We start from the raw sequence: 26,256 nt of genomic DNA, 5'->3' as shown, positions 1-26,256 counted from the left end.
TTTTAATGTTTCTTCCTCTGTTTGGCTTTGCCATTGTGCGATTTGGAATAACCACTTGGAAGAAGGGACTTTCCTGCAAAACCTTAAAGACTGGTTAAGTTACAGGGCCTAGCAAGTCAGTGGAGCCCCTTGACTGACAAAGCTTAGAAAGGAACAGAAATTGCTTCTTTGAATATGGATTTTAGGGCGGGGCACGGTGGCTCACACCTATAATCTCAGCACTTTGGGAGGCCAACGCGGGTGGATCACCTGAGGTCAGGAGTTCGAGACCAGCCTGACTAACATGGTGAAACCCTGTCTCTACTAAAAATACAAAATTAGCCGGGCGTGGTGGCGCACACCTGTAATCCCAGCTACTTGGGAGATTGAGGCAGGAGAATCGCTTGAACGCGGGAGGCAGAGGTTGCAGTGAGCTGAGATCATGCCATTGCACTCCAGCCTGGGCAACAGAGCAAGACTCAATGTCAAAAAAAAAATATATATATATATAGATTTTTAAATGGCTTTTTTATATTCACTGAACTTTCTCAAACTGGGTCCTGCTTATTACAGGAAAGAGCTCTTGGTGGTTTTCTCCTTGGCTCTGTCCCTGATTTACCCTTAGAGCCACACCCCAGAGTATGTTGAGGTGATCCAGCATATGGACGGAGGAGGGGAAACAGCTAAGAATGACTCCAGCCTATCCTATGTACCCTCAGAAGCTTCCCATATCCTCTTGGAGAGAGAGGGAGAAAGTTTTTCCTTTTATTCCTTATAGTCTGGCTCCCACTAAAATATGTCAAGCCATAAAGTCTTGCTATTCCATCAATTTTAGAGGATTTGACAAGGGGCCTTTCCTTTTTCTCAAACCAAAATGGTTACAGACCCTAGATATTCCCTAAGGGAGGAAGAGAAAGCTTAGAGCAGAAGAGAAGTCAGAAGGATCCAAAGTCTCATAGAAAGGCACTGGGGTTGGCTCTAGGATCCTTCTGATTCCGAAATCTCATTGCTAGCCAAACACCAAGGATCTGTAGGAACAAAGGGAGAGAGAAGCATCAATCAATTCTCAGTCTCAAGTTGAAAAGGATGTGCGTGAGGAAACTGGAGAATGTACCTCTGTAAAGCTAAAGAAGAGTCCAACACCCCCTAGGATTTTCAGGGCTTCATCTGAATGCTTAAGAAACTTTTCTCCACACATCTGGCATGTGGGGCTCTGGTTCTTGCAGATCTGAGGATAAAACGTGTGTGTGAAGAATGCAAAGTTGCTAATGTAAAGTTGCTAGTCACCAATACCTATGCCGAATGTCTCTAGAAACTTTCCTGTTATCTGACCAGCGTCCTACAAACTAAAATCCGACTTGGCTAATTCCCCAGCCTCTTTATCCACCCCCACCCCCCACCAATACACAGCCCCAATACAAGAGGGCTTCTCGAGAAACAATGACATTCGAACTAAATTTGCCAACTTGGGCATTGTCCTTACCCAGTTTCCTACCTCCCCTGCCTGCTGCACCACCCCCAACACACTCACTGCAGTGCAGAAATCATAATCTTGTTGGTACAGGGTTGTGAGGTTGAATAAGCCACAACAATCAAAACTTCTTTCCAGTTCATCCCGAGTCTTGTTGCTCATGACCCACCAAGAAGCATTGATGACATCTGTCTGGAGGATATGGGCAGAGAGAAATTAAGTCTCCCTACATCCCAGTATCAGTTCAAGTGCCTCAATTTCCCTAGTCCAGCAAAAGAAGTCAACCAGAAGCATAATGGTGTGCCACAATTATAGACACAATACATATCTACCTTTTCAGGTTCTCTAGATCATCCTCATGAAAAATTAACCAGACATTCCAGAGGAAGCAAATAGCCCAAGGGGCCAGAAGCAGTGCACCTAAGGATGATCTTTGGGTAGCTGGGGCCAGACTAAGGAAGGAGTTTGAGGTTAAGAGGAAAATTTTAAAAAGCAAGTAAGTACTTGAAAGGGTACTGTCTTACCTGTTTGCTTCGGTTAATAGCCAGACATGAGCAAGAGATTACAAATTGGAAGATGAAGACCAAACCAAGGATGATCATGTACTGAGAGGAAAGGTTATGGAAAAAAGTCCTAGATTCCTTTATGTTCCATCTATAACTGGTCTCATCTGTTCATAGAACTTATACCACCATGTCAAATTGAAAGCAATAAAATCAGCTCTTGTTTCGTAGATTATGGGACAGGGCAGGGCAAGGAGACATGTCCAAAATCCCTGAGGTCCCCTACCCTTTTAACATCTTCCATAGATGACAGCCCTCCCAAGAGCCCAGTTGCCCCCATCACTTCAGGTTAGGATACAAAGAACAGCAGGACTTGGTGGTGGTTGACAGCACCCACCAGTCCAGCCACTGCGATAAGGAGAAGGAAGACTCCCACAGCAATGACTCCGCCGATGATGTGGATGCTGGACACCAGACCCAGGCCCTTGCCCCAAGCAGCCACTCCAATGAGCAACAAGCTCACCAGCTACAAAGAAAGCAGGATACATCTCAAAAATTCTAGCATGAGCACGGCCCAAGGCCATTACAAGAGGACTTGGGGGCGGGGGTGGGGAAGGAATAATAGAATGGTGTGTGAATGGGAGGGAGGGGGGTGGGCGGGGCGGGGGTGGTGCTATCGCCACCAGGAGCATCCCTGGGCATTCCCAAAGGTTAGAATGGCTGGGATGGGGTATAGGGGGTGGCAGGGATAGTACTATGAATACAAAAGCTGAACCCTCAGGATCATCCTATCACTTCTACTTTGGGAGAAACTGAGGTTCAAAGGAGGGAGGGATGGAACTTATGCCCACGGCCTTAAGTTCATTCCCCCACCCCCAGACAAACCCCTTCATCAACCGGTAGTCTTCCCTCTCCCACGGAAGTCCCCAGGAATTCCCTCTTCGCCGGAAGTTCCTGGGAATCTTCCCGGAACCCCTATACACCCCTTTCCCCAACGGAAGTACCCTGGAGATTCTCCCCACGGGGCCTTTCCGCCCGAAAGCTTCCCCCACCTCCAAAACCTCACCATGTAGACCACGTTGAGAGCGCAAAGCGCATTCTTGGAGCAGGCAAAGCCGCCGCAAACCATCTCCCCAGCTCTGAGGACCCAAGTGGTCCCAAGGACTTGGGGGGAGGGTATTGGGGACCGTCTTCCAGGACCCCGACAGCTTCTGTCTCTTTAAATCGAGGCCAGCCAAACCCAATTCTCTGCGCCTGCACCGTCCCTCCCCTGCCTCTGGATTGGCGAAATGCGTGGCTAATCCTGGACGTCCAAGGCCTGCATGCCAATCAGCCCGCATTACGTCACTGACCCGCCTTCTGTCCTCCTCCTCTTGTTTTTTCATTGGGCGAAACTGAAAACTAGGGGCAGGGCTTCTAGAGATTCTCTCAGGGACAACAGTCTAAACTCCAAAAGCTTGAGTTGAAAGCTGAGCTTTCTGTGGTCGGAGTTAGGAGAGGGCTAATTCGAGGGAGACGGCTCTGGAGGAATTTAGGTGAAGGGGACACGGCGGGAGGGGCAGGTGGGGGGCCGCTCCGAGAGCTGGGCAGAAAGGGCTCCACCGGTAGAAGGAGGGCCCTTCCGCCCTCCCTTCCCCCTGTGCTGCAGTGACTTCATGATGACGCCATTGTTTTGTTAATGCGTCACGCTCGGGAACACCCAAAGGAGCCACATATTGAGCTTATTTAGCCCGGCCACAGAGTCCGCGGATTGGACACAGCAACACCCAGCAAATCATCATACGTTTGTGTGTCCGCCAGTACCCATGTCCTCTACCATATACCCTCCTAAAAGGGGTGTGAATATACCAGAAATTCAGTGTGGAAATAGCGGCCTCAGGCCAGCGCATTCCTGTGTGTGGCATTGCCACAAGTGCACACACGGGTGTGCTCAGCATTTTCAGAGTACACGCCTGATCCAGGGCTTGCAAAAAATGACAGGCAAGAGGAAGAGTCTTGGATATAAATAAATATAAGGGGAAGGAGTCTCCACCTTTTCACTTACGGGTGGACTGATCAGTAACTTTATTATCTAGTAAGTGCTTTGACAAACCGTCCTTTTCACGGGGGTAGGGAAAGGCATAATCCTTCTCTCCCCAGGAGAAAGAAACAGTAGGAACAAAAAAGAAAACCCTCTAATCAACTCAACAGAATGATTTATGTTTGTGTGTACTTAAGATTCTATAGTCTACTGCCACAGTCAGATTGCCACTTGGATTGCCACTTCTAGCTGTGTAACCTTTGGCCAGGCGCTTAGAAACTGTCTGTGCCTGTTTCCTCATCTGTAAAATGGGGATAAATAACAACACACCTACCTCTTGGGTTGTGAGAATTAAATGAGTTAATATATGTAGAATACTTAGAAGAGTACCTGGCACATAGTAAACACTCAATGTTAATTATTACTTTTCAGGTCATTTTACAGGTTCCTGTGGGCAATTCCAACCTTAATTCCCTTATCTGTAACTACACGGTATTGATATAAACTTTCAGAAATTAATATCAAAAAGGTATGCAGAAGACATATTTGACAGGGCCAGAGAGGTGTTTGGGTCTTGAAACAAGGTAATGTATTATTATTATTATTATTATTATTATTATTATTATTATTTTGAGACAGAGTCTTCCTTTGTAGTCCAGGATGGAGTGCAGTGGCACGATCTCAGTTCACTGCAACCTCCACCTCCCGGGTTCACACAATTCTCCTGCCTGGCTCAGCCTCCCGAGTACCTGGAATTACAGCTGCCCACCACCACACCCAGCTTTTTTTTTGTATTTTTAGTAGAGACAGGGTTTTGCCATGTTGGCCAGGATGGTGGCAAACTCTTGACCGTAGGTGATCTGCCTGCCTGGGCCTCCCAAAGTGCTAGGATTACAGGCGTCCAGTGTAAACAAAGTAATTAAGTCAAACTACCCACTACCTCCCACCTCCCACCCCCTCACTCCCCACCTACATCCCCTTCCTACCCCAACTCCCATCTTCATTGTCTCCTTCAATTCCTCATCTACCTTCTTTTCTTTCAGGTCCTAAATCAAGGGCAAGACAATGGTATTAGAAGGGGAACTGGCTGACAAGCATTTTGGTTGTGTGGTGTAGTGAAAGGAGTATCAAAATTATAATCAATCTGGGCTTTATGTGCTTGGTAAAAAATAACAATAAAAAACTAAAAATAAAATAAAATCAGAAGACCTAAATCCATGTCTTTGTTTCACCTCTTAATGGCTTCTCTGAGCCTTAGTTTCCTTTTATTCAGAATAGGTATAAATAATCTTACCCCTCAGGGCTGTCATGAGGATAATATATATGAAAGTAGGTTGTAAACTATTAAGTGTTATAGACATGTTAATTATTATGAAACTGATTGAACATGGAACATGGTAGTTTTTGTCTTTTTATAGGTTACTTTCCTCCTTCAGAACTCATTTTCCCCGTAATCACTTGGCCTATTTATTTATTTATTTATTTTTGACATGGAGTCTCACTAAGTCACCCAGGCTGCAGTGCAATGCACTGCAACCTCCACCTCCTGGGTTCAAGTGATTCTCCTGCCTCAGCCTCCCAAGGTGCTGGAATAACAGGCATGAGCCACCACGCCTGGCCTCACTTGGCCCTTTTAAACAGGAGGTGGCCTCAGTGGGTAGCTGACTGAAAAAGGGTTACGTTGTAAGACGTAAGGATACAGAGCTCATTGAGATATGTAGAGAGGGCGATGGGTACAAGTGTACACTAGAATGCAGGGCTCTGAAGGTAACAGACCAAGTGTGCATGAATTCCTGTGAGAGTTCGAAATCTGCAAGTCATCAAGAGTTTAGGATTGCACCTGGGACCTAGCTTGCCATATTCTCCCAGAACCAACACCCATTTTAATTAACCACCTCCCACAGGAGGCCCTGGGACACTGTTAAGATCTCTCCATCCACCTGGCTGGGAAATCATAGCAGGGGCTGGCTGGCAGGGCTGATGGGCCAACACTAGAGGGGGTGGGAGGTGCAGGAGGTAGTGCTGTCCCAGGCTGTGGGTTTGAAACTCACCAGTCAGGAAGTGAGGTCTATAGACGGAAGGGCGGGCAGGGGCGGGGAGTTCTGGGCACAGCAGAAGGGGCCTTCTGAGGTTTGGGGGCTGTAGGGCCATGGGCCTCAGGACCAGAGGTGGTTGTTAGCCTGGAAAGACAGGTCTGGGCAACATGCATGCCCAGAGGCAGTTCGTTGTAGCTGCAGTGAGAGCAGAAGTCAAACGACATGAGGTGGCCAAGCAGGCTCTAAAACGCCTCAGGAAGCTGGCAGAGAGAGTGGACGACCCTGAACTTGAGGACAGCATCCAGGCCTCATTAGACAGCATTCAAGGTAAGAGAAAGGTCAGCCCTCAACTTGGGTGTATCGGGGACTAGCAGGTGCATAGAAGGGTTAGCTGTATCATATATCACTTCCCAGTCGGCTACTTCCTAGTCCCCAAGATGGAGCTGGGACTCTGGGGAAGAATACATTTAGGGAGGATGGAAAAAGACACGGGAGGTATCATTCTGTCTCTTTCCCTGCTCTGATCCTTCTCCCAGGAGATCAAAATACAGGTCCCTGTTGAGCTGACCTTCTTGGCAATGAAGAAATGTGTGAGCATGAGGAAGATAGGCTGTGACAGACTCATGGTAGACTTGGTCCCTGCCTGGGGAGTCCAGAACAGGAAGCAGTCTGGAGCAGCAGGTTCTGGGACTGGATAATGATTTCATTCCCAGGACCCACTAAGGATCAGTGACCTCTTGTTCTCCAGCTGTAGAGAGACACATGCACACACGTACACACACACGCATGCACATTGAAGTACACCATGCAGAGAATCTTAGGCTCCCAAGCGCATACTAACTCTAACACACCATGCTTTGCAGAGCCAGAGTGCAGATAGGTCCCCAGAACTCTTCTTGGTCCCCTCTCCTCCCCTTGCTCCTGTTCCTGTCTTCCCCCCACACACCTTCCGCTCTACCTCCTTAGTGCCATTAGAGCAAGTGATGACAACACAGGGAGGAAGTGCTGCCATGGCAACACCATCCGCCACATCCTCCTGCCCACCCCAGCCTTCAATCCTGTGGTGGAGCCCTGGCAGGAACAGCTTCTCTCCATCCACAAGGCCCTACCACTGACGAACTGGTGGAACTGGAGGTTGTTTCCAGCTCGCTCTCATTTCATTCACCTCTGATGTGGCAAAGAGCTAACAAAAGCAGCCTTCTTTGCTCATGAAAGTTATCTGGTGGAAGCACTTCTTCCATCATATCCTGATCTCTTTCAGCCATTTCAGTCCTCTCCATTGTTACCTGCCTACCTGGGGGGGTCAACAGATCATTCTTTCCCTCAAGGACACTTCCTGCCAGACCTCTCTGCTGGTACACCAGAGTATAACTTGGGGAAGGAACGGTTTGCTTTGGATGCCTAGTGGGACCAGCTGATGATCCCCTTCCTATTGCTCTTCGGAGGCTAGTGCCCCTCTCACCTCCTGTCCCACACCCTTTGCCAGGAACTACACCTGAAGTCTCCCCTGACAGCCTTAGTGTTTGGAAAGGCAGACCAAGGGGGAGTGGCCCATGGGGCCTCCTAGGGAGGAACTCTATGCCCCACCCCTGTCAAAAATGATAATGATAATAATAATAAAGGAGAAGAGTGGTTTAGGCCGGGGAGAAAAGCTGTGCTCCCTCTGGAGAGGGAGGGAGTTGAGGAGGGGTGGAGGCTGAAATCCCTGAGAAGGCTCCACTCCTCATAAGTGATTTGTTTTACTCCTTCTCTAAGAATTAGTATTCTGTTCCCATTGAACATAAAGGAAAACTGAGGCCATCAAAGGAGGGAAGTTTAAACCAGAGCCAACAATTCTCCTTCACCATCTCCATCAAAAAACATTACTGAAGGGTCTCCTGTCCTGGGGATGGTGTCATCCTGGTTCTGTAGGGAGGGAGGGAGAAGCTGCTGAGCCCCAGGACAGAACACTGGAGGGATTGGGTACAGGCCTCTAGGAGAACAAAGGGCTCGTGGCATCCTGGCTCAGCGCCGCGGCCCCCCCCGCCCCGCACCCTCAGCCCCCCACCAGGCCGAGCACGCTGCGGGCTCCTGCCTCCAAGAGCCGCCCACGGCAGCACTTATTATAGTCTCAGCTGCGTCAGGAGGGTGGGATGCCAAATCAGGGGACCGCTGTGACTCCCCAAGTCCTGGGAAGGGGTCTCCAAGGCTGCAGAGAGAACTTCTTTCGCCCATCTTACCCCACCCCCAAGGGGTCTCAACCTTTTTTCCACTTTGGCTTAACCACTTCAGGATTCTCACCTGGCTGGAGGATAGACAGCCTTGAACTCCAAGACCCCTAGAGGTGTGGGGGACAAGGAGCAGACGGTTTCCATTCACTCATCTGCCTCCTCTTTAACCTTCCGTAAGAATCCCACTCAGCAAACCTCAGGAGACTGAAAGGGAACTCTGAAGAGGCTGGCTCTCTCTGCCTCAACTGAAGGGTCCTTATACTTGGGGAGTGAAATCCCCCACCTTTGAGTAACCAGGTTTGCGGGCAGTGCCTCCACTAATTCATCATCCCCCGGTTGGTCTCCCACCTACCATACACACGGATCCCTCTCTGCTTCTGCCCGCTGTTTCTGAGGCACTCTTGGAGCTACGGTTGCTATGGAGACTGGATGCATTTTGGCATGGGGGGGGTATCAGTCTAAGACACATCCTTCTCCCTCCTCCTAGAGCTGGAGCCTTTGACTTACCCTGTGGCCTGGGCTTCTCCAGCACTCAGATCTCTCCCCTCTCTCCTACCCTGCTAAGTTTGTCCCCATCCCTAGGGAACATTTTCCAAGTTCACTCTGGGACAGTCGAGCTCAAGTCTTGGCCCCATCAAAGTATTAAGTGTGGGGGTGTGAGTGGGAAAGGGAGTTGGGTCATGAGAAAGGGAAGGCGTCCAGGTACCTGGGGGAGACGAGATCCTGGGGGAAGGGATTTCAGGGCCCCCGCTTTCCCACTTCAGCTTCCCTAGAATTGACAGTGACCCTGGATTTGCTCTGTTCACCGCGGCCTGTTCACCCAATAGATCGATTTTCACCCTTATCTCTAAATGCCATACCTCGCAGTCGCGAGCTTCCTAACCTTGGTGTGCGAGAGGAGGGGGCTAGGTTGTTGGAGGAGGTGAGTCCAAGTCCCAGGAAATCCAGCCCAGGATTTGGGAGAGAAATCCAGTCCTGGATTTTGCACCGCCCTCGCAGACATCGGTGCTGGTGGAGAAAAGGTGGGGGGGGAGATAGGGTGGGGGGGCCTGGGGGCCGCCTCCTCCTCAATGTGAGGGGAGCGCCCGGACACAGCGCGCATCCGGACCGAGCCGAGCCCGGGCGAGGCCCCCGGACTCTTCGCCCGGATCTCACGCCCCTCCCCTCCCAGACCCCAGACCCGTGGGTTCCCACCCACCTCCCGTTCCCTCTTTCCTCCCCCGCTGCCTCCTGTATCTCCATCCCCAGCATCCTCCCCGCGCCCCTGCGAATCCCCCGCACGGCCAGCCCCACTAGCTTCCCACCCTCCTCAAGACCCTCTCTCCGACCGCATCCGCGGCCCCTGTCCCTTGAGCCCCAATTCCCCGCCCCTGCCTCCCCCGCACTGGTTCTTTTCCCCTAGCCTCTGGTCCCCTTTTCTGCCCCCTTTTCCTCTCTCTCCCCCATTTGCCCCCACTACTGTCCTCCCCGCCCTCCCCCACCCATCTCAGCGCCCCCACCCAGTCCGGGGTGGACGGTCCGGCGCGCCTCCCTGGAGCAGCACCAAGGTCCCGGGGCTCCAAGAGGGTGGGGGCGCAGGGCGGGGAGCATGGGGAGGGGGCGCCCCATGTGATGGGAGGGGGGCGCAAGCGGAGGCGGCGGAGGCGGCGGCGACAGCGGAGCCGGGCCGGGGGCTCAGAGGGGTCCAGGGGCTGGGGGCAGCGAGCAGGGCGGCCCCATGGCCGGGCCCCCCTGAGGCAGTCCGGGGGAGTCCCCTCCCCTCCCCAGCTCGGGGGTCTCCGGGCCCCATGAGCCGGGGCGCGGGCGCGCTTCAGCGCCGGACAACGACCTACCTCATCTCGCTGACCCTGGTTAAGCTCGAGTCGGTGCCTCCGCCGCCGCCTTCTCCGTCTGCGGCCGCGGTCGGCGCCGCCGGTGCCAGAGGCTGCGAGACTGGGGATCCTGGCAGCCCCCGAGGTGCGGAGGAGCCGGGCAAGAAGCGGCACGAACGTCTCTTCCACCGGCAGGATGCGCTGTGGATCAGCACCAGCAGCGCGGGCACCGGGGGCGCGGAGCCCCCAGCCCTGTCCCCGGCTCCGGCCAGTCCGGCCCGCCCAGTCTCCCCCGCTCCCGGCCGCCGCCTCTCCCTCTGGGCCGCCCCTCCGGGACCCCCGCTCTCCGGGGGGCTGAGCCCCGACCCCAAGCCTGGGGGCGCCCCCACCTCCTCCCGGCGCCCCCTTCTCAGCAGCCCGAGCTGGGGCGGCCCGGAGCCCGAAGGCCGGGCGGGCGGCGGCGTCCCTGGCTCATCCTCTCCGCATCCTGGCACCGGCAGCCGGAGGCTCAAGGTGGCGCCTCCTCCGCCGGCTCCCAAGCCTTGCAAAACCGTGACCACGAGTGGAGCCAAAGCCGGCGGGGGCAAGGGCGCGGGTAGCCGCCTGTCATGGCCCGAAAGCGAGGGCAAGCCCAGGGTCAAGGGGTCAAAGAGCAGCGCCGGGACTGGAGTTTCTGCCTCTGCAGCCGCCACCGCCGCCGCCGCCGCCGAGGGAGGGGGCGCTACAGCTGCGACCTCTGGTGGGGTCGGGGCTGGGGCCGGAGCCCGAGGGAAGTTGTCTCCTCGGAAAGGCAAGAGTAAGACCTTGGACAACAGTGACTTGCATCCGGGACAGCCTGCCGGTTCTCCTCCTCCGCTAACCCTCCCACCAACTCCGACTCCAGGCGCTGCTGTCACCGCCGCTTCCGCGCAGCCCCCTGGGCCTGCACCTCCAATCACTCTGGAGCCTCCAGCTCCAGGGCTGAAACGGGGCCGGGAGGGGGGCCGAGCGTCCACTCGTGATCGCAAGATGCTCAAGTTTATCAGCGGCATCTTCACCAAGAGCACAGGAGGGCCTCCTGGCTCCGGGCCCCTTCCCGGACCCCCCAGCCTGTCTTCTGGCAGCGGGTCCAGGGAGCTGCTGGGCGCCGAGCTCCGCGCTTCCCCTAGTGAGTTGAGTCAGGGCTTGAGAACACGAAGGGAAGGGTACCTGGAATGCTCAGCTTGGGGTGGAGGAGCGAGGTGCAGGAGACTAGGGAAGCTTTTCTCTGGGGTGGGCGGATGAACCAAGCTCACTCCTCTGCCAAGGATTGGGGCAAAGAATAGGAGTCCTGAAGCGGGGTGAGTAGCTACATTGTGCGACATGAGAAATGACTTGATTTCAGAGGGACTAAGAGAGCCTCAGAGCTTTCTGGGAAAATAATGCCCTTGGTCAGAGTGACTAGAAAATTGCTCCCAGAGAAGCCCAGGACCCCACTTCCAGCCTCAGCTGAACTCTGGGAGCATGGAAACGGGGATTTGCCGTATTTAGAGGGACGTTGAAGGTGAAGAGGATGAGGAAGCCTCAGTTTCCCCTGAGCACTTAGGGCAGGTGGCATGACAGTGACCTTGCAGGCAGCTTCTCGCCAGGGACCAGTCGTCCCCTGGGCTGAGAGCAGGCTAGTGATGTTTTCCGTGCGGTGAAGGCGGATTGGGCGGTACGCGAGTGTGCGGGGGCTGGAACGTGCAGAATATTTAAATGTGAAGTGAGGGGGGCGGATAGGAAGCCTCACTTCCCCCATTGCCAGCCCCCTCCCCAGAGCCGCACTGAAACCCACCCGGGGCTGACCCCGGAGTGAGTCAGTGGGAGCGGAACTGCTGCAAAGGCAATCCGTACCCTGGGAGACTTGGGAGGCGGTACGGGGAAGGTAGTGTTTTTTACGGGGGCAGGGTGTCTATTATTATTACTATTTTCCTACTGGAGGAGATAAGCAGGAGACTCTTGGTTCGGCTCACACTCCCGGGAGAGGAGGCGGGTCCGGGAGCGGAGGCGGCCCCCGGGGTTTGGCTCCAGAGCGGGTGGGAGCAGATGGCTCCGGATCCCAGAGTTCCCGCCGCAGCTGCGGCGCCCCGGGAACGTCCGGCCGGTGTCAGGCGCGGGGGCTGGACCCGGCGGGCGGAAGGAGCATCCTTTCCCCCAGGCCTGTGGCTTCTCTTGGCCAGGCGATGGAGCCCTTCACCACAGTTCTTTTGGAGGGCGTTTGTGGGGAGGGTGTGGGAGATGGAGGCATAGGAAAATCCTAGCTCTTTCCCTTGGGTTGTGGGGAGGGGTACAGGGCCACGGTGCCGTTGACCTTGAAGAAGGGGAGGGAAACCCCTCAACTCAGTTTCTGTCCTGTGGAATGGAGGTTGGGGAAGACACACTCTCTTCTATGTTTCAGCACCTCCTCTCAGGGTCTGCCCTCGGAACCAGTGGGTTAGGGAGGAGCTCCTCTTCTATTCTTTTTCCAGAGGGAAGAACCTGCCACTGTCAGAGCCCTGGTCTCCCTGTCTGGGGCCGGGACCCGCGTTTGGGGATGTGCTTTAAGGGAGATGCCAACTGAAGTATTTTTGTATTGCTAGCTCCGTTGCTAAGCAACCACTGAGCGGCAGCAACAGCTGGGGGAGAGCGGCTGGGATGGGAGGCCTGGGGACCACCCTCAAACCTGTCTGTACCACACACCTCTCCAGTGCAGGCAGGGTTCAGGGGGTTTGGAAAGCTGCAGAGGGAGGAGGGGTGGCTCAGTGTTGGGGGTCCTCCTGAGCCAGGAGCCTCCCCTCTTACTGCCCTTCTCCCATTACAGAGGCTGTGATCAATAGCCAGGAATGGACTTTGAGCCGCTCCATTCCTGAACTGCGCCTGGTAGGTATCCCAGTCCCCTTGCCTATAGGGAAGGCTGACCTCCCACCCACTGCACTCTCAGCTCTCTCCCTTCACCTCTCCTTTTCTCTCTCTCTCTCTCTCTCTCTCTCTCTCTGAGAATAGGGAATCGTTTTCCAGTTCTTCTGAGAGTCTACCTTCATAGCACCAACCTGGGAATTTGCTACATCTTCCTCACAAGTTTTTCCTCTCTAGTCTTTATGCAGCCATCCCCTTTTTCCTGTTTGTTCATGGTCCTCCTCCAGGCTTCTCACTTCTGGCATCTGCCCTTTGGCCTTCATGTTGTGTTGCCTAGAATTGGGTAAAGTTTTCCAACTAGTGCCTAGAGCTGTGACATGCTACAAACACACACACAGACACACACACACACATGTAGTTTGTTTTCTAAACAACCCAACACATACGAAAAAACTACTGAATTGCTGACATTCTTCAGCTTGTGCTCCACTTTGAGCTTGGGATCATTTCTTACCCACACTCATGCCCTGATCCTCCCAACTGCTCCGATCCCCCCAGCTGCTCTGATCCTCCCAAATGCTCCGATCCCTCCAGCTGCTCTGATCCTCCCAGCTGCTCCGATCCCCCCAGCTGCTCTGATCCTCCCAGCTGCTCTTTCTGGAATGACTGTCATCCAGGCGCTGTAGGGCCTACTTGGATGATTTATCTCTCTGGGTTTTCTGGAGTGTCCAGACCCACACATCCTGCCTTCTCTTACATCCCACAATTTCTGCTCCACATCCTTGCCCTCAGGGTGTGCTGGGCGACGCCAGGAGTGGGAAGTCATCACTCATCCACCGATTCCTGACCGGTTCATACCAGGTGCTGGAGAAGACAGAGAGTGAGTTCTCAAGAGCCATAATAAGCTAACGATTGGGGTTAGGGATCCAGGAGTGAGATCAATGATTAGGCAGGTATGGAGACCAGGAGGGGAAGGATGAGGCCATAATAGCAAAAGCACTGGGAGCATGGGGAGGTTTGGTGACCTGTCACCTCTGACCTATTACCCTTTCCAACTCTTCTGGACAGGTGAGCAGTACAAGAAAGAGATGTTGGTGGATGGGCAGACACATCTGGTGCTAATCCGAGAGGAAGCTGGGGCACCTGATGCCAAGGTGAGGGTGGAGGTGGTGGGGGACAGGCTGGCTGGGGTCAGCACTGGCCAAGGGAGAGGGCTCTGGTTTCCCAGGTCTCCATCTGGATTGGGTCCAGAGGAGTAGACCTGCCTGACTTTCCATTTGCTCCCTCACTCCCCGCAAGTTCTCAGGCTGGGCAGATGCTGTGATCTTCGTCTTCAGCCTGGAGGATGAGAACAGTTTCCAGGCTGTGAGCTGTCTCCATGGGCAGCTGAGTTCCCTTCGTGGGGAGGGACGAGGAGGCCTGGCCTTGGCACTAGTGGGGACACAAGGTAAGGAGGGGTTAGGAAAGCACTGCTTTCAAGGGAGGCCCTGAGGAGGCTACTGGGATATTGCCCAACATGGGTGAGAACTTGGTAAGGTGTGGAAACGGCCACTTGGATTACAGTACCCTTCTGGAGGGAGCCTGGTCTCCAAATAAGGGAGTCATGAAACCAAACAATAACTTCCCAAGGTCTGAGCAGAGAAAAGGGGATCTCCAGGGAGAAAAGGACAGCTATAGTAGCCATCTCCTTGCCTCTCATGAAATGTCACCTACCTTGTGTTCTCACATTGCCATTTCCCGGTGCCACCATCACAGGACACAGAAAATCTCAAGTCCTAGTGTGGATAGGAAACTTTTTCCATCTTCCTTTTTGCAACAGCTGGGTCAGACTGACACCTTTAAAAGGAACTTATCCAAAAACAAAGCGAAAACACAAAGGAAATGATGAAAAGAAGAGAGCAGAAAACCTTTTAGTTCTCAAAGAAGTGACTCAGAGGCTCCCAGACTCTGCCAGGGCCAGGAAATGCTTTTCCAGCATTCCCTTGTGTCGAGCTGGTGGGACTTGGTCTGGATGCCTGTTCTGCTGGTGCCTGCCTCCACCTGTTGCTTGCCTCCTGGTTTCTTGCTGCAGAGTGGGCAGTCTAGCCATGACCCATGGGTACCCAACCTTTTCCTAGTTCACAAGCTGGTGTCCTCCCACCAGTTCAGGTTTCGATGGATTTGCAGGGCAGGGTGATTATTGCTCGCACCTGGGTCTCAGCTATGTAGCCCTTGTCAGGAAGCATCACTCAGTATTCTTTGAGGACACACACACACACACACACACACACACACACACACACATACACACACACACACACAGCTCACCCATCCTATTCATACACAGCTAGTTGTGTGAACTGGGCCCAGTACTCAGAAAGGGCTTATGTACTCTCATTCCACCTGGTCACAAAAAAGATGATCTCTCACACCCCATCCCCAGTGGGCCCAGCCTGAGGGCCCAGCACAGGGATAAGGGAATTGTGAAAAATCGAACAAGGCGAGGCTCCTTCTTCAATCCTGCCCCTTTCCTATCCCATCAGACAGGATCAGTGCTTCCTCCCCTCGGGTAGTGGGAGATGCTCGTGCCAGAGCTCTGTGCGCAGACATGAAACGCTGCAGCTACTATGAGACCTGTGCAACCTATGGGCTTAATGTGGATCGGGTCTTCCAGGAGGGTGAGTGTGGTGATCTCCAGTATATGTGGGAAGCCAGAGCAAGGGACCTGGCATCCAGGCCTCTCTCTGTGCGTGACAGGAAATTGGCCTTTGTGGGAAGGAGGAGAGATCGGGGAGGCCAGAGGTTTGCTTAATAGTCACAAGGTCTTTCTGGGTTGGAGGAACTGGCAAGGCCACAGGTGGCATAGAAGCCACAGTGACAAGGAAGTTGGGTCCTGTGTTGTCTACTGGGGATTTATCAAAGCTGGGCATGGAGGGGTGGTCTTGGGTATCTGGCCTGCTCACACCTCCTTCCCTCAACTCCCCTCAGTGGCCCAGAAGGTGGTGACCTTGCGCAAGCAGCAACAGCTTCTGGCTGCCTGCAAGTCCCTGCCCAGCTCCCCAAGCCACTCAGCTGCATCCACTCCGGTAGCTGGCCAGGTGAGTTGGGGTTTCAGAGTCTGCAGAGGGGCTGGTAAGATGCAGAAGGGCTGGGGATCCTAGGACAGGTGCAGAGTACCCAAGGAGGTTCAGGGAGTGGGGAAACAGATGGAAATGGCAATGAAACTATTGGAGAAAGTGCATTGGACTGGAAGTCAACCAGACTTCCAGTGATTTGAGACATCATTTGCAGTGTCCTTAAGCAACTCACCTAACCTCCCAAGGCTATCAGGAAGATTGTATGACATAACACTTGTGATTCAACCTTTGCAACATTTATAAAAAGCACTGTCACAATGTTAGTGAGGATTTTAAAAATTATTAATGACAATATAAATAAATGGTGAGGTGATCAAGGAATGTCTCAAATTCTCCGTAACTAGATATGAGTGTAGCTTGGTGGGGTAGGGGGCATCTCAGCTCTGCTGACTCTTCCATATGCTCCCAGGCTAGTAACGGGGGCCACACTAGCGACTACTCTTCTTCCCTCCCATCCTCACCGAATGTTGGTCACCGGGAGCTCCGAGCCGAGGCAGCTGCAGTGGCTGGATTGAGCACCCCAGGGTCCCTGCACCGGGCAGCCAAGCGCAGGACCAGCCTTTTTGCGGTATTGGACATGGACATGCTGACCCCCATCCTCCTGTCCCCCATGACCTGCCCATCTTCCCTAGTCCCTAGACTCCTCTGTTGGGCCCTTCTTCATCTGTCTTCCCTATCCTCACATCAGTGTATCCCTCTATCCCTCCTTAAACTGATTCCAATAACCATTCCAGAATCGTCGGGGTAGTGACTCCGAGAAACGGAGCTTGGATAGTCGGGGAGAGACAACAGGGAGTGGACGAGCCATCCCCATCAAACAGGTGAGTGGTCCAGGGGCTGGGGCAGGCTAGGGGCAGCTGGTCTTAGTTGGCTTTTTTCTCCCATGTGTCTTTTCACTTTCTCCAGAGCTTCCTACTAAAACGAAGTGGCAATTCCTTGAACAAAGAATGGAAGAAGAAATATGTAACCCTGTCCAGTAATGGCTTTCTACTCTACCACCCCAGCATTAACGTGAGTGGCAGAAACTGGGCCACACTGGCCAGCTTTGGATTTCCCTCAAGCTCTACCTGTCTGTGCCTCTGACAAAGCACTAACGTCATTTCTAGGAAGTGCTAGTCCTGTTCACTTAAGTTTAGCAGGCATGTGTTAAGAGCCTGCCATGTGCCCATGCCAGGAATGTAAGGGTAAATGCATTGCCCCAGGAACTTGCAGTCTAGTGGGAGAGCACCCAGGAAGGGAATGCTTCCTGGAGGAGACAATGCTGGATCAAGTCTGATGGGCCCATCCCCTAGATGCTCATCACAACCCATTTGGCCCCCAAGGCCCCCTCTCCAGTCCCTCTCTATTCTGTAACATATTAACCGCTTCCCAGCATACCAAGGACCCCAACCTTCCCTACACTCTCGGCCCTGTACCCCTCCAGGATTACATCCACAGTACTCACGGAAAGGAGATGGATTTGCTGCGAACAACAGTCAAAGTCCCAGGCAAGCGGCCCCCGAGGGCCATCTCTGCGTTTGGCCCCTCAGCCAGCATCAACGGACTCGTCAAGGACATGAGCGCTGTCCAGATGGGCGAAGGCCCCGGTGAGTAGGGCTTATGACATAGGAGCAGGAGAGGGGCCAGGGCTGGGGAAAAGGAGGAGTAAGAGGGAAGTGGGGGCTGGCACTGGGCAAGTAGGAAGCTGGGTGATAAAGAGGGACCATGTAAGGAGTGGGGCCAGAAGAAAGAGAGGCTCACTGAGGTTTCATCTTCTTTTTCTGACAGAAGTCACTACTCCCATGCCAAGCCCCAGCCCCAGCCCTAGTTCCCTGCAGCCACCACCAGATCAGACATCCAAGCACCTGCTGAAGCCAGACCGGAATTTGGCCCGAGCCCTCAGCACAGGTCAGTGGGGATGAAATTCCATCCGCTGTCTTCCACACCCAAATAGGGTGGGTGTGGGAAATGAATTTGGGGTGAAGGCTTGGAGGTTGGAATAAATGCATGAGTGAACACATGGAGCCCCACACATGAACACCAAGCTCAGTCATACCATGTCTATCATAATGGTTAAGACAAGTGGACTCTAACGTCAACTGCCTGAGCTTGAATCCTGGCTTGTCACATGGGCAAGTTACTTGACCTCTCCATGCCTCAGGTTCCTCATCTGTAATGTGGAAATAATAGTTTCTACCTCAGAGGGTTTCTTTGAGGTTTAAACAAACTGAGAATATTGTCTAGTACATAGTCAGCCATGTTTGACATGTTTGAAAAAAATATATATATAGTATGCAAATGACACATTGTAAACAGATGATCCTCACAACAGTTTTGTCAGGTCAAGATTATTATTCTTATTTCAGAGATAAAGAAACTGAGGCTCAGAAGATTAAGTGCTTTGCTCAAGGTCTTAAGGCCAGTAAGTGGTAGAACCAGGATCTGAGTGCAGGTCTGACTTTAAACCTCTCATCTGCCTGCCTCCCCAGGAATGATCAAGGGGGAACTCTTGGAGAGGGACAGTTGAGGAGGGGTGCCCTAAAATGCCAAAGTAGTTCAGGGAATGAGACAGGCTATCAAGAAATCAGGAAATATGTGGAGGGGGCTATTGAGGCAGCTGTGTCTTCCTCCCTAAGACTGTACCCCATCTGGAGACCTGAGCCCCCTGAGTCGAGAACCCCCTCCTTCTCCCATGGTGAAGAAACAGAGGAGGAAAAAATTGACAACACCATCTAAGACTGAAGGCTCGACTGGGCAGGCTGAAGGTGAGGCTCTGGCAGGCACTTCCACTCCCACCCAGAACCCTCATCCCCAACATCAGCTCCCCGGGCTAACTCCTGCAGCAGGAGGAAGTGCCTGAGCTGAGTGCTTGACGACCATTACTACTGCACACAACTTAGTGAAAGAGTGTGTGGACATCCCCCAGCCCCGTCCTTCTTTCCTTGTTCCCCAGCCAGTTCCTTTCCCCAGCCCCTATTCTCAATGACGTCCATGTCTATAGCTCCTGCTCCCTCTCCTAAGGATGTTCTAGTTCCTCTTCCTTCCCTCAACTCCACTTACCACCCCAGCCCCTGCACCCAGATGCCCCCCACCCATCCGCAGTGACTCAGCCCCTGATCTCTGCGTCTCCCACTGATTTCCCAAATCCTGGATTCTGTGACCACCCAGTCCCTTCTCCCGATAACTTTCTTTCTTTCTTTCTTTCTTTTTTTTTTTTTTTTTTTTGAGACGGAGTCTTGCTCTGTCACCCAGGCTGGAGTACAGTGGCGTGATCTCGGCTCACTGCAAGCTCCGTCTCTGGGGTTCACGCCATTCCCCTGCCTCAGCCTTCCAAGTAGCTGGGACTACAGGTGCTCACCACCACGCCTGGCTAATTTTTTGTATTTTTTACTAGAAATGGGGTTTCACTGTGTTAGCCAGGACGGTCTCGATCTCCTGACCTCGTGATCCGCCCGCCTCAGCCTCCCAAAGTCCTGGGATTACAGGTGGTGGGGATTACAGGCGTGAGCCACCACACGCAGTCTTCTCCGGATAACTTTCTATTGCCAAGTGCTCCCCAACAGCCCTTAGTGTGATCATAGTGATCCCCATTCTTGTCCCTCAGTGATACCCCGCACCCCCACCACCACCAGCCCCAGGGCCCTCTCATCTCAGCCCTGCGCCCCAGCTTCTGCCCCCTTCCCCCGTGTTCACTCAGATCCTGACCCTCCCTTCTCCTCCCAGAGGCCCAGCTCCTGGCTGGTCTTGATAACCCATCCCTGCTGCCCCTGCTCTCTGCCGGGTGCTCAGACCCAGGTTCCAGATCTGCCTACTCTCATGGCTCTTGGCTTCTGCTCCACTCTGCTCCGGGGCCACTGACTTTAGTTCTGCTTTCTCTCCCCATCTGTCTGTCCTGCTTTGTCTCTGGCACTCTGTCACTCTCTCTCTCCATCTCTCCATCTACCTCTCTTTTTCTCCTTCTTTCTTGGTCTCTCTTTCTCTGTTCTGCTCTCCATTCTATCTCTATCTCCTTCGCTTCGGGAAACCAGCCAAGCGCAAAATGTGGAAACTAAAATCCTTTGGTAGTTTAAGAAATATTTATAAAGCAGGTAACAAGTGGGGAGCCGGGAGGGGCGCTCAGCTGGGGTGCAGAAGGGTGGGGGTGCCCCCGCCTTCCCCTGCATGTGCTCGGGCTTCCTGCTGCCCCCCACCCTCTGCTTCCCCTACCCCCACTGCCCCACTCCCAGGGGCTCGGGATGGACATCAGGGAGGACGGGCTTGGGGAAGGCAGCCCCTGCTTGAACTCTGTCCCTTAATGACTCCATCCCATCCCCCACTCAGAGGAAAACTTTGAGTTCCTGATCGTGTCCAGCACGGGTCAGACGTGGCACTTTGAGGCAGCCAGTTTTGAGGAGCGGGATGCCTGGGTCCAGGCCATCGAGAGTCAGATCCTAGCCAGTCTACAATGCTGTGAGAGCAGCAAGGTCAAGGTAAGAGTTTGAGGTGGGGTGGAGGACTGACCGCAGGAGCTAACCCGGGTGCTGACGGCCATTGGCAACTACACGGCCGAAGTCATGTGGGAGGAGAGCAGAGGTGTCTGAGGAGAAGGGGGTGGGGCTTGGAGGCAGAATCAGTACCAACCCAAACCCTCTCTGCAGCTGCGCACAGACAGCCAAAGCGAGGCCGTGGCCATCCAGGCGATCCGGAACGCCAAGGGGAATTCAATCTGCGTGGACTGCGGGGCCCCCAGTGAGTGCCAGGAGGCAGCGGTGGGGCTAGGGAGTGTGGTTCACTGGAGGCGGTGAATGCCGGGGTGACTGTGCTGCCCCGCTGGAAGCCGACCTCTACGCTCTGTCCGCAGACCCCACATGGGCCAGCTTGAACCTGGGCGCCCTCATTTGCATCGAGTGTTCTGGCATCCACCGCAACCTGGGCACTCACCTGTCCCGCGTCCGCTCGCTGGACTTGGACGACTGGCCACGGGAGCTGACCCTGGTGCTGACGGCTATTGGCAACGACACGGCCAACCGCGTGTGGGAAAGCGACACGCGAGGCCGTGTCAAGCCCACGCGGGATTCTTCGCGGTAAGGGTGAGGGAACAGAGCGGGGGGAGGGTTGCTGAGGGTGTGCGAGCCTGAGACGGTCCCTTGGGTAGGGGCAGAGGTCCTGGCTGGGAGTCCCTAGAGCCTTTTCAGTTGATCCCTGGTCTTGCAGGGAGGAGCGCGAGTCGTGGATTCGCGCCAAGTACGAGCAGCTGCTGTTCCTGGCGCCGCTGAGCACCACGGAGGAGCCGCTGGGCCGCCAGCTGTGGGCCGCCGTGCAGGCCCAGGACGTGGCTACTGTTCTTCTGCTTTTGGCCCATGCGCGACACGGGCCGCTCGACACCAGCGTAGAGGACCCACAACTCCGCTCCCCACTCCACCTGGCTGCCGAGCTCGCCCACGTTGTCATCACGCAACTGCTGCTGTGGGTACGTCAGCTAGGGGGAGGAAAGGGGGTCTTTGAGGCCTCATCTCGGAAAACGCCTGGCGCGGGAAAGCCCGATCTTCCCAGAGGGACCCCGGAAGTAGGCTTGGCCATGTGGGGGAGGCGGTGCCGGGTGTGGGCGCCCTGGGGACGCGCGGTCACGCGGCCGTTTCCGCCCTCCAGTACGGCGCGGACGTGGCGGCCCGTGACGCCCAGGGCCGCACGGCGCTGTTCTACGCCCGCCAGGCTGGAAGCCAGCTGTGCGCCGACATCCTTCTCCAGCATGGTTGCCCGGGTGAGGGCGGCAGCGCGGCCACCACGCCCAGCGCGGCCACCACGCCCAGCATCACAGCCACGCCGAGCCCCCACCGCCGGAGCAGCGCCGCTAGCGTGGGCCGCGCCGACGCCCCAGTTGCGCTGGTATAGTTGCCCAGTGGGAGAGACACCCCCACCCCCACGCGGGCCGGGCACGACCGGGCCGGGCACGACCACACCGGGCGGACCGCTGGACAGACGCACCCACTCACCTCTCCGATCCGCACCCAGCCCCACGGGAGCACTTCCTACCCCCACGAGGGCACAGCCCCCACGCCTCCCAGAAGACACAAACTCACCTCCCTCTCCCCAACGAGGCATGGAGACCCCAGCTCAACACGCCCCCTCTCCACTGTTTCCACACTCGGATTGCTCTGGGTCTACCCGCTCGGGTTTCGCGGAAGGGGACGTTTCCCGCGGTACGGGCTCCTAGACGCTTGGACATGGCCGCTTGTGCCCCCTAGGGGCGGGAAGAAGACCCGGTCCTGCCCGAACTCAACAATCCCAGGGCGGGAGCCCATACCCAGGCTGGCTCCTGGGGCGACGCCACGCCAGAGGGAGGGTTTAGTACGTGGGAGGGTTAGCCCTGGGACTTGGGGCCAATATGGAGACCCTACCCCTTCCATACTCATCTCACTGCCCAGTGAAGGGGGCAAGGGCAGCGAGGGGCAGGACCCCTGCTGCTCATGGGGGTGGGGGGTTCCCAACCCTTTCCGTGAAAGGGACCGTGAGTAGTGGAAACCAGGACGTCCCCTTACACCTACCCATGGGTGGAAGCTAAAGAGTCCGGGGGAAGCCAAGAGTCTGGGTCCCTCCCACTACTATCTTGGGAGGGAGAAGGGATGTAGCAGGAGCGGGCTAAGGGGGCCTTGTAATTTATTGCTTTGTTCCCCAACATGGGGGTGGGGGCGGGCAGGGGCGTGGGGAGGGCGTTTTGGGGTAGGGGAAGCCCAGGGTGGGCAGGGGGTGGGGTGGGGTGGGGGTGCTCTCGGGTTGTGAGTGTCTGTGACCGTGACTGCGTACCTGTGACTGTGCAGCGCCCGTGGTGATCTGGGGTAGGGGGCACCCCTACAGTGGGACCCCTCCCCCATTATTCTTTCTCTCCAGCCCCTCCCTCCCACTGGAGCAGCTCCAGAGCCATTCCTCACCCCCGTGACCTCTCCCAGCCAGGGCTGAGAGGATTCGAGGTGGCTGGGAGGGTTTCCAGGCCCCCTGCCCCATCCCCACAAAGTGGGTGGTAGGGCGGACTTGCCTGGCCTAGCCCTGCCTCCCTCAGCCAACCCAGCCCTTGGGCTGTCTGTGTCAGTGGTTTCCGGTCTTTTTTTTTTTTTTTTTTTTTTTCTGGCTAAAATAGTTTGCAAAGGACCAGGTAATCGGGAAGGGGAGAGAGGTGGGGGCAAGGGGGGAATGCCCCCCCATCTCCTTGGAGGCAGTGGTGTGAATCTTCTTCAACAGCAATTAAAGAGGAAGTGATTTTGTCTAGGGGGTGAGCTGCTGGTGTGTTCTTGGAGGCAGGTCAGGGCATGGCCTTGGTCAAGGTGGGGTACTGGGGTGGGACAGGGACAGGCAGAGGTGCCTCCCACTGGGGGCTGGTGGCAGGACAGTACCTATGGGCATGGAGGTAGTTCCATTATGTACAACAGATCCGGGTTCATGTAGTGGAAGACATGGCAGGTTGGAGTCAGTGGGGACCCTGGGAGCAGAGAAGGCACTGACTTTTAAGATGATGCCAGTCCTGGGAGAGTTGGGATATGGTACTTAGAGGCCATGGAGAGGGGTGAGAAGATGGGACAGCTTTGGTTAAGAGCAGGAACTTTGGAGACGGATCTGATTTTGAAACCTGCCCCTCCACTTCACAGCTAGATGACCTTGGTGGCATCTGTTTATCTGTATTCTGAACAATATCTGTTCAGAGGGCACCTGAAAGGTGCACCAGCTCTGAGGAGGGCTGCCCCAGGCCAGCCTGCTCGCTGTGAGCACTAGGTACCAGAGTAGAACATAGAGTAGGGGTTCCTCCCCTGGCCCCATCAGGGGGTGCTCCAGAGGGAAGGGGTGGGAGACCTCGGAAAGATTTCCCAGCTGGCTGCAGAGGTCCCTGGTGTCCACAAAATCAGTGTCAGCTGATGCAGGCATTTATCCACCTCCGTGCCATCAAAGGGACCACCAAGGCCACAGTGGCCTGAAGCCGGTGCTGCCTCGTGAGCTGCAGTGCCGCTAGGCTCAGCACATAGCCAATCCTACCATTTCTCGAGGGCAGCTGAAAGTGTTTACTCAGGTAGAGGGGCTGGACAGGGTAGGGTTGGGTCAGCAGCCAGTGCAGGTTGGGCATAGCCATATGTTGTTATCTACTTTGAGGAGTTAGTTGGTAGCACCAGCATCTTTGGGTAGAATTGCTTCTGACCTTTGGTGCCCACCAGCCCCAAGATGTTCAGGTGCAAGTGTGCCACTGAACTGAGGACACAGCACCAGACCTGAATGCAGTTCACATGGAGGCTGCAGCTCTGCAGGGCCTTAGTCTGTGACCACCCAGCACAGCGGCGTGACCCAGGAAAGGTGAATTCAGCAGTGCAGGTGCAGTGACAAGTACAGAGGCAGGTGTGTGGTCTGGGCAAAGCGAGGAGACGGGGAGGTCACAAAGAAAATTGGACTGGAGGACCTGGCCATTCCCCCTTCACCTCCAAGACCCTGGACTCTTATTTCAGCTCCACTCCTTCCTCGTGGTCAAAGTTTGCTCCCTTCTTCAGCAGTTTGGGAGTGTGAGAGAATATGGGGAGGAAATAAGTACCCTGGAGAGAATGAAATTGCCTGCAAAGAGCAAGTGGGAAGTTCCTTTCATTTCCAGCCAGTGAAAAATGGTCAAGGTGTCAGCAAACCTCACAACAAATCCTAACACTAAATAATCCACTTGCCTCTTCTCTTAATGGGGAGTATCTTCGGTCTTGTGGGGGAGATGTAAAAGGCGGTAGTGGATGGAATGACAAAATATCAAGTCCTCCAAGTTATGACAAAATAGGAGCCCAGAAAGGGACTCCCTGGGTGGGTGAAGGAGAGCTGCTGCCCCTTTGTGCCCATGCCCCCTTCACAGCTCGCCCTGGGCTGCCTTGCTTGGATGCCCTGCCATGCAGGATGCCCTATTGCCATCCGCCAGCCTTCCCTGCAGCCCTGCTGGCTGCCATCTGCCACACCCTGCTCCCCTCCTTTTGTTTGTCTTAGCACAGCTGAGGCAGACCGACCTTCACCATGGGAGTGCTGCCAAAGGAAAGGAAAAAGGAATTTTGATTGAAAGTACAAAATGATTGACAGAGTGAGATTTCCAAAACTCTGCTTTCTGGCGATGCTGAGACTCCATCCCCAGCAAATCAAAGCACAGTCCTCCTGCCCCAGCCCCTTCCCATTCTGAGCTGCTGATCAGCTGTGGGGACTCCTGAGACCCTTGCTTCCAAGTAACCCAGTCTTTTCAGAACTCAGGAGCTAGCTTATAATAGAAAGCTAGTGAGCACTTACTTCGGGCCAGGTTCTGTGCTAAAAGCAAGACATACACTCTATGTCATTAAATCCTCGCAACCATCTTAAAAAGCCAGTACTGTTGTCTACAATTTACCAATGAAGAAACAGCATTTAGAAAGTTAAGTGACTTGTTCAAGGCCCCGCTGGTGGGAGATGAGGGGTGTGGTCTGGGCACAGCATTCTGACTACTGCTGCCCTCAAGGCAGTGTCTAAGCTCTTGCCCAGCTAGAGCATCCCTCCCTCAGGGGGCACAGATGGACCAGGGGAAGCAGGGTTTTCTAAGTCTGCCAATTTACACTTCAAAACAAAACAACGTAAGCATAGCATGCACAGTAAGCACTAGTCCACATTCAGCAAGAGCTTCCTTCAACAGTTGAATCCTTCACTCTCCATTTACAGACATGTGGGAGTTCCCGGCCCTCTATCCTTTTTTTTTTTTTTTTTTTGAGACAGTCTCACAGTGTCGCCCAGGTTGGAGTGCAGTGGCGTGATCTCAGCTCACCGCAACCTCCGCCTCCAGGGTTCAAGCGATTCTCCTGCCTCAGCCTCCCGTGTAGCTGGGATTATAGGCACCCGCCACCACACTCAGTTAATTTTTTGTATTTTTATTAGAGACAGGGTTTCACCATGTTGGCCAGGCTGGTCTCTAACACCTGGCCTCAAGTGATCCTCCCGCCTCAGCCTCCCAAAGTACTAGGACTACAGGGGTGAGCCACCGTGCCTGGCTCCTCTATCCCTTTTCTTTCCTGTGAGCCCGGGGGGAGCCTTCAGCAGAAAGGCCGTTCACCTCAGAGCAAAATTAGCAGAGCATGGTGGTGCATGCCTTTAATCCCAGTCACTGGGAGGCTGAGGCAGAACTGCTTGAACCTGGGAGGCAGAGGTTGCAGTGAGCTGAGATCGGGTCACTGCACTCCGGCCTGGGCAACAGAGCGAGACTCTTGTCTCAATAAAAGAAAGAAAAAAAAAATCAAGAGTCCTCCACACTGGGAGGAGGCATGTTGGGGGACCCATGCTTGCACTTGGTAGTGA

The 26,256-nt window shown here is 54.5% G+C and overlaps 2 protein-coding genes and 1 long non-coding RNA gene across 7 annotated transcripts; 2 read left to right on the top strand and 1 right to left on the bottom strand.

The window, feature by feature from the left end:
• Positions 1-167: 167 nt before the first annotated feature.
• Positions 168-3,200, bottom strand: TSPAN31 (tetraspanin 31). Of its 2 annotated transcripts, none has more exons than XM_005571383.5 (6): positions 3,020-3,200; positions 2,312-2,479; positions 1,975-2,055; positions 1,511-1,642; positions 1,094-1,207; positions 168-1,007 (listed from the first exon to the last, which is right to left on the bottom strand). In XM_005571383.5, the coding sequence occupies exons 1-6, from the start codon at positions 3,080-3,082 to the stop codon at positions 933-935; spliced, it is 633 nt and encodes a 210-aa protein (XP_005571440.1). In that variant the 5' UTR covers positions 3,083-3,200; the 3' UTR covers positions 168-932. The 2 variants fall into 2 exon arrangements, with proteins under 2 accessions (XP_005571440.1, XP_045221453.1); XM_045365518.3 differs by lacking the exon at positions 3,020-3,200 and adding an exon at positions 2,839-2,908.
• A 1,199-nt stretch (positions 3,201-4,399) lies between these two features.
• Positions 4,400-5,191, top strand: LOC141408070 (uncharacterized). The gene is made up of 2 exons (XR_012420421.1): positions 4,400-4,557; positions 5,017-5,191. It is a non-coding gene; the product is annotated as an uncharacterized lncRNA (long non-coding RNA).
• An 870-nt stretch (positions 5,192-6,061) lies between these two features.
• On the top strand, positions 6,062-25,296 carry AGAP2 (ArfGAP with GTPase domain, ankyrin repeat and PH domain 2). 4 transcript variants are annotated; one of them, XM_015431128.4, is made up of 19 exons: positions 6,062-6,336; positions 12,831-12,889; positions 13,658-13,745; positions 13,934-14,019; positions 14,165-14,312; positions 15,388-15,522; positions 15,833-15,942; positions 16,391-16,549; positions 16,716-16,802; positions 16,888-16,992; positions 17,405-17,567; positions 17,749-17,868; positions 18,597-18,725; positions 19,989-20,048; positions 20,281-20,429; positions 20,598-20,688; positions 20,801-21,023; positions 21,154-21,409; positions 21,589-25,296. In XM_015431128.4, exons 1-19 carry the CDS (start codon positions 6,177-6,179, stop codon positions 21,829-21,831), a joined length of 2,571 nt encoding a protein of 856 aa, XP_015286614.3. In that variant the 5' UTR covers positions 6,062-6,176; the 3' UTR covers positions 21,832-25,296. The 4 variants fall into 4 exon arrangements, with proteins under 4 accessions (XP_015286614.3, XP_005571443.3, XP_005571442.3 ...); XM_005571385.5 differs by lacking the exon at positions 6,062-6,336 and adding an exon at positions 9,307-11,177; XM_005571386.5 differs by lacking the exon at positions 19,989-20,048.
• Positions 25,297-26,256: the final 960 nt, after the last annotated feature.

This window comes from Macaca fascicularis, chromosome 11 (genome assembly GCF_037993035.2).
Source record: "Macaca fascicularis isolate 582-1 chromosome 11, T2T-MFA8v1.1".
Lineage (NCBI taxonomy): Eukaryota > Metazoa > Chordata > Mammalia > Primates > Cercopithecidae > Macaca > Macaca fascicularis.
The sequence above is the reverse complement of the archived record's forward strand: the minus strand, read 5'-3'. Positions and strand labels throughout refer to the sequence as shown.

Excerpts from the sequence above, each read along its gene's own strand:
- TSPAN31 (XM_005571383.5), bottom strand. The coding sequence starts at position 3,082 with ATGGTTTGCGGCGGCTTTGCCTGCTCCAAGAATGCGCTTTGCGCTCTC. Across the intron at positions 1,643-1,974 it reads CTATTAACCGAAGCAAACAG|ACAGATGTCATCAATGCTTC; the intron begins GTAAGACAGTAC and ends CATATCCTCCAG. Across the intron at positions 1,008-1,093 it reads TCTTCTTTAGCTTTACAGAG|ATCCTTGGTGTTTGGCTAGC; the intron begins GTACATTCTCCA and ends TTGTTCCTACAG.
- AGAP2 (XM_005571385.5), top strand. The coding sequence starts at position 10,007 with ATGAGCCGGGGCGCGGGCGCGCTTCAGCGCCGGACAACGACCTACCTC. Across the intron at positions 14,020-14,164 it reads CTGGGGCACCTGATGCCAAG|TTCTCAGGCTGGGCAGATGC; the intron begins GTGAGGGTGGAG and ends ACTCCCCGCAAG. Across the intron at positions 17,568-17,748 it reads CCAGATGGGCGAAGGCCCCG|AAGTCACTACTCCCATGCCA; the intron begins GTGAGTAGGGCT and ends TTTTTCTGACAG.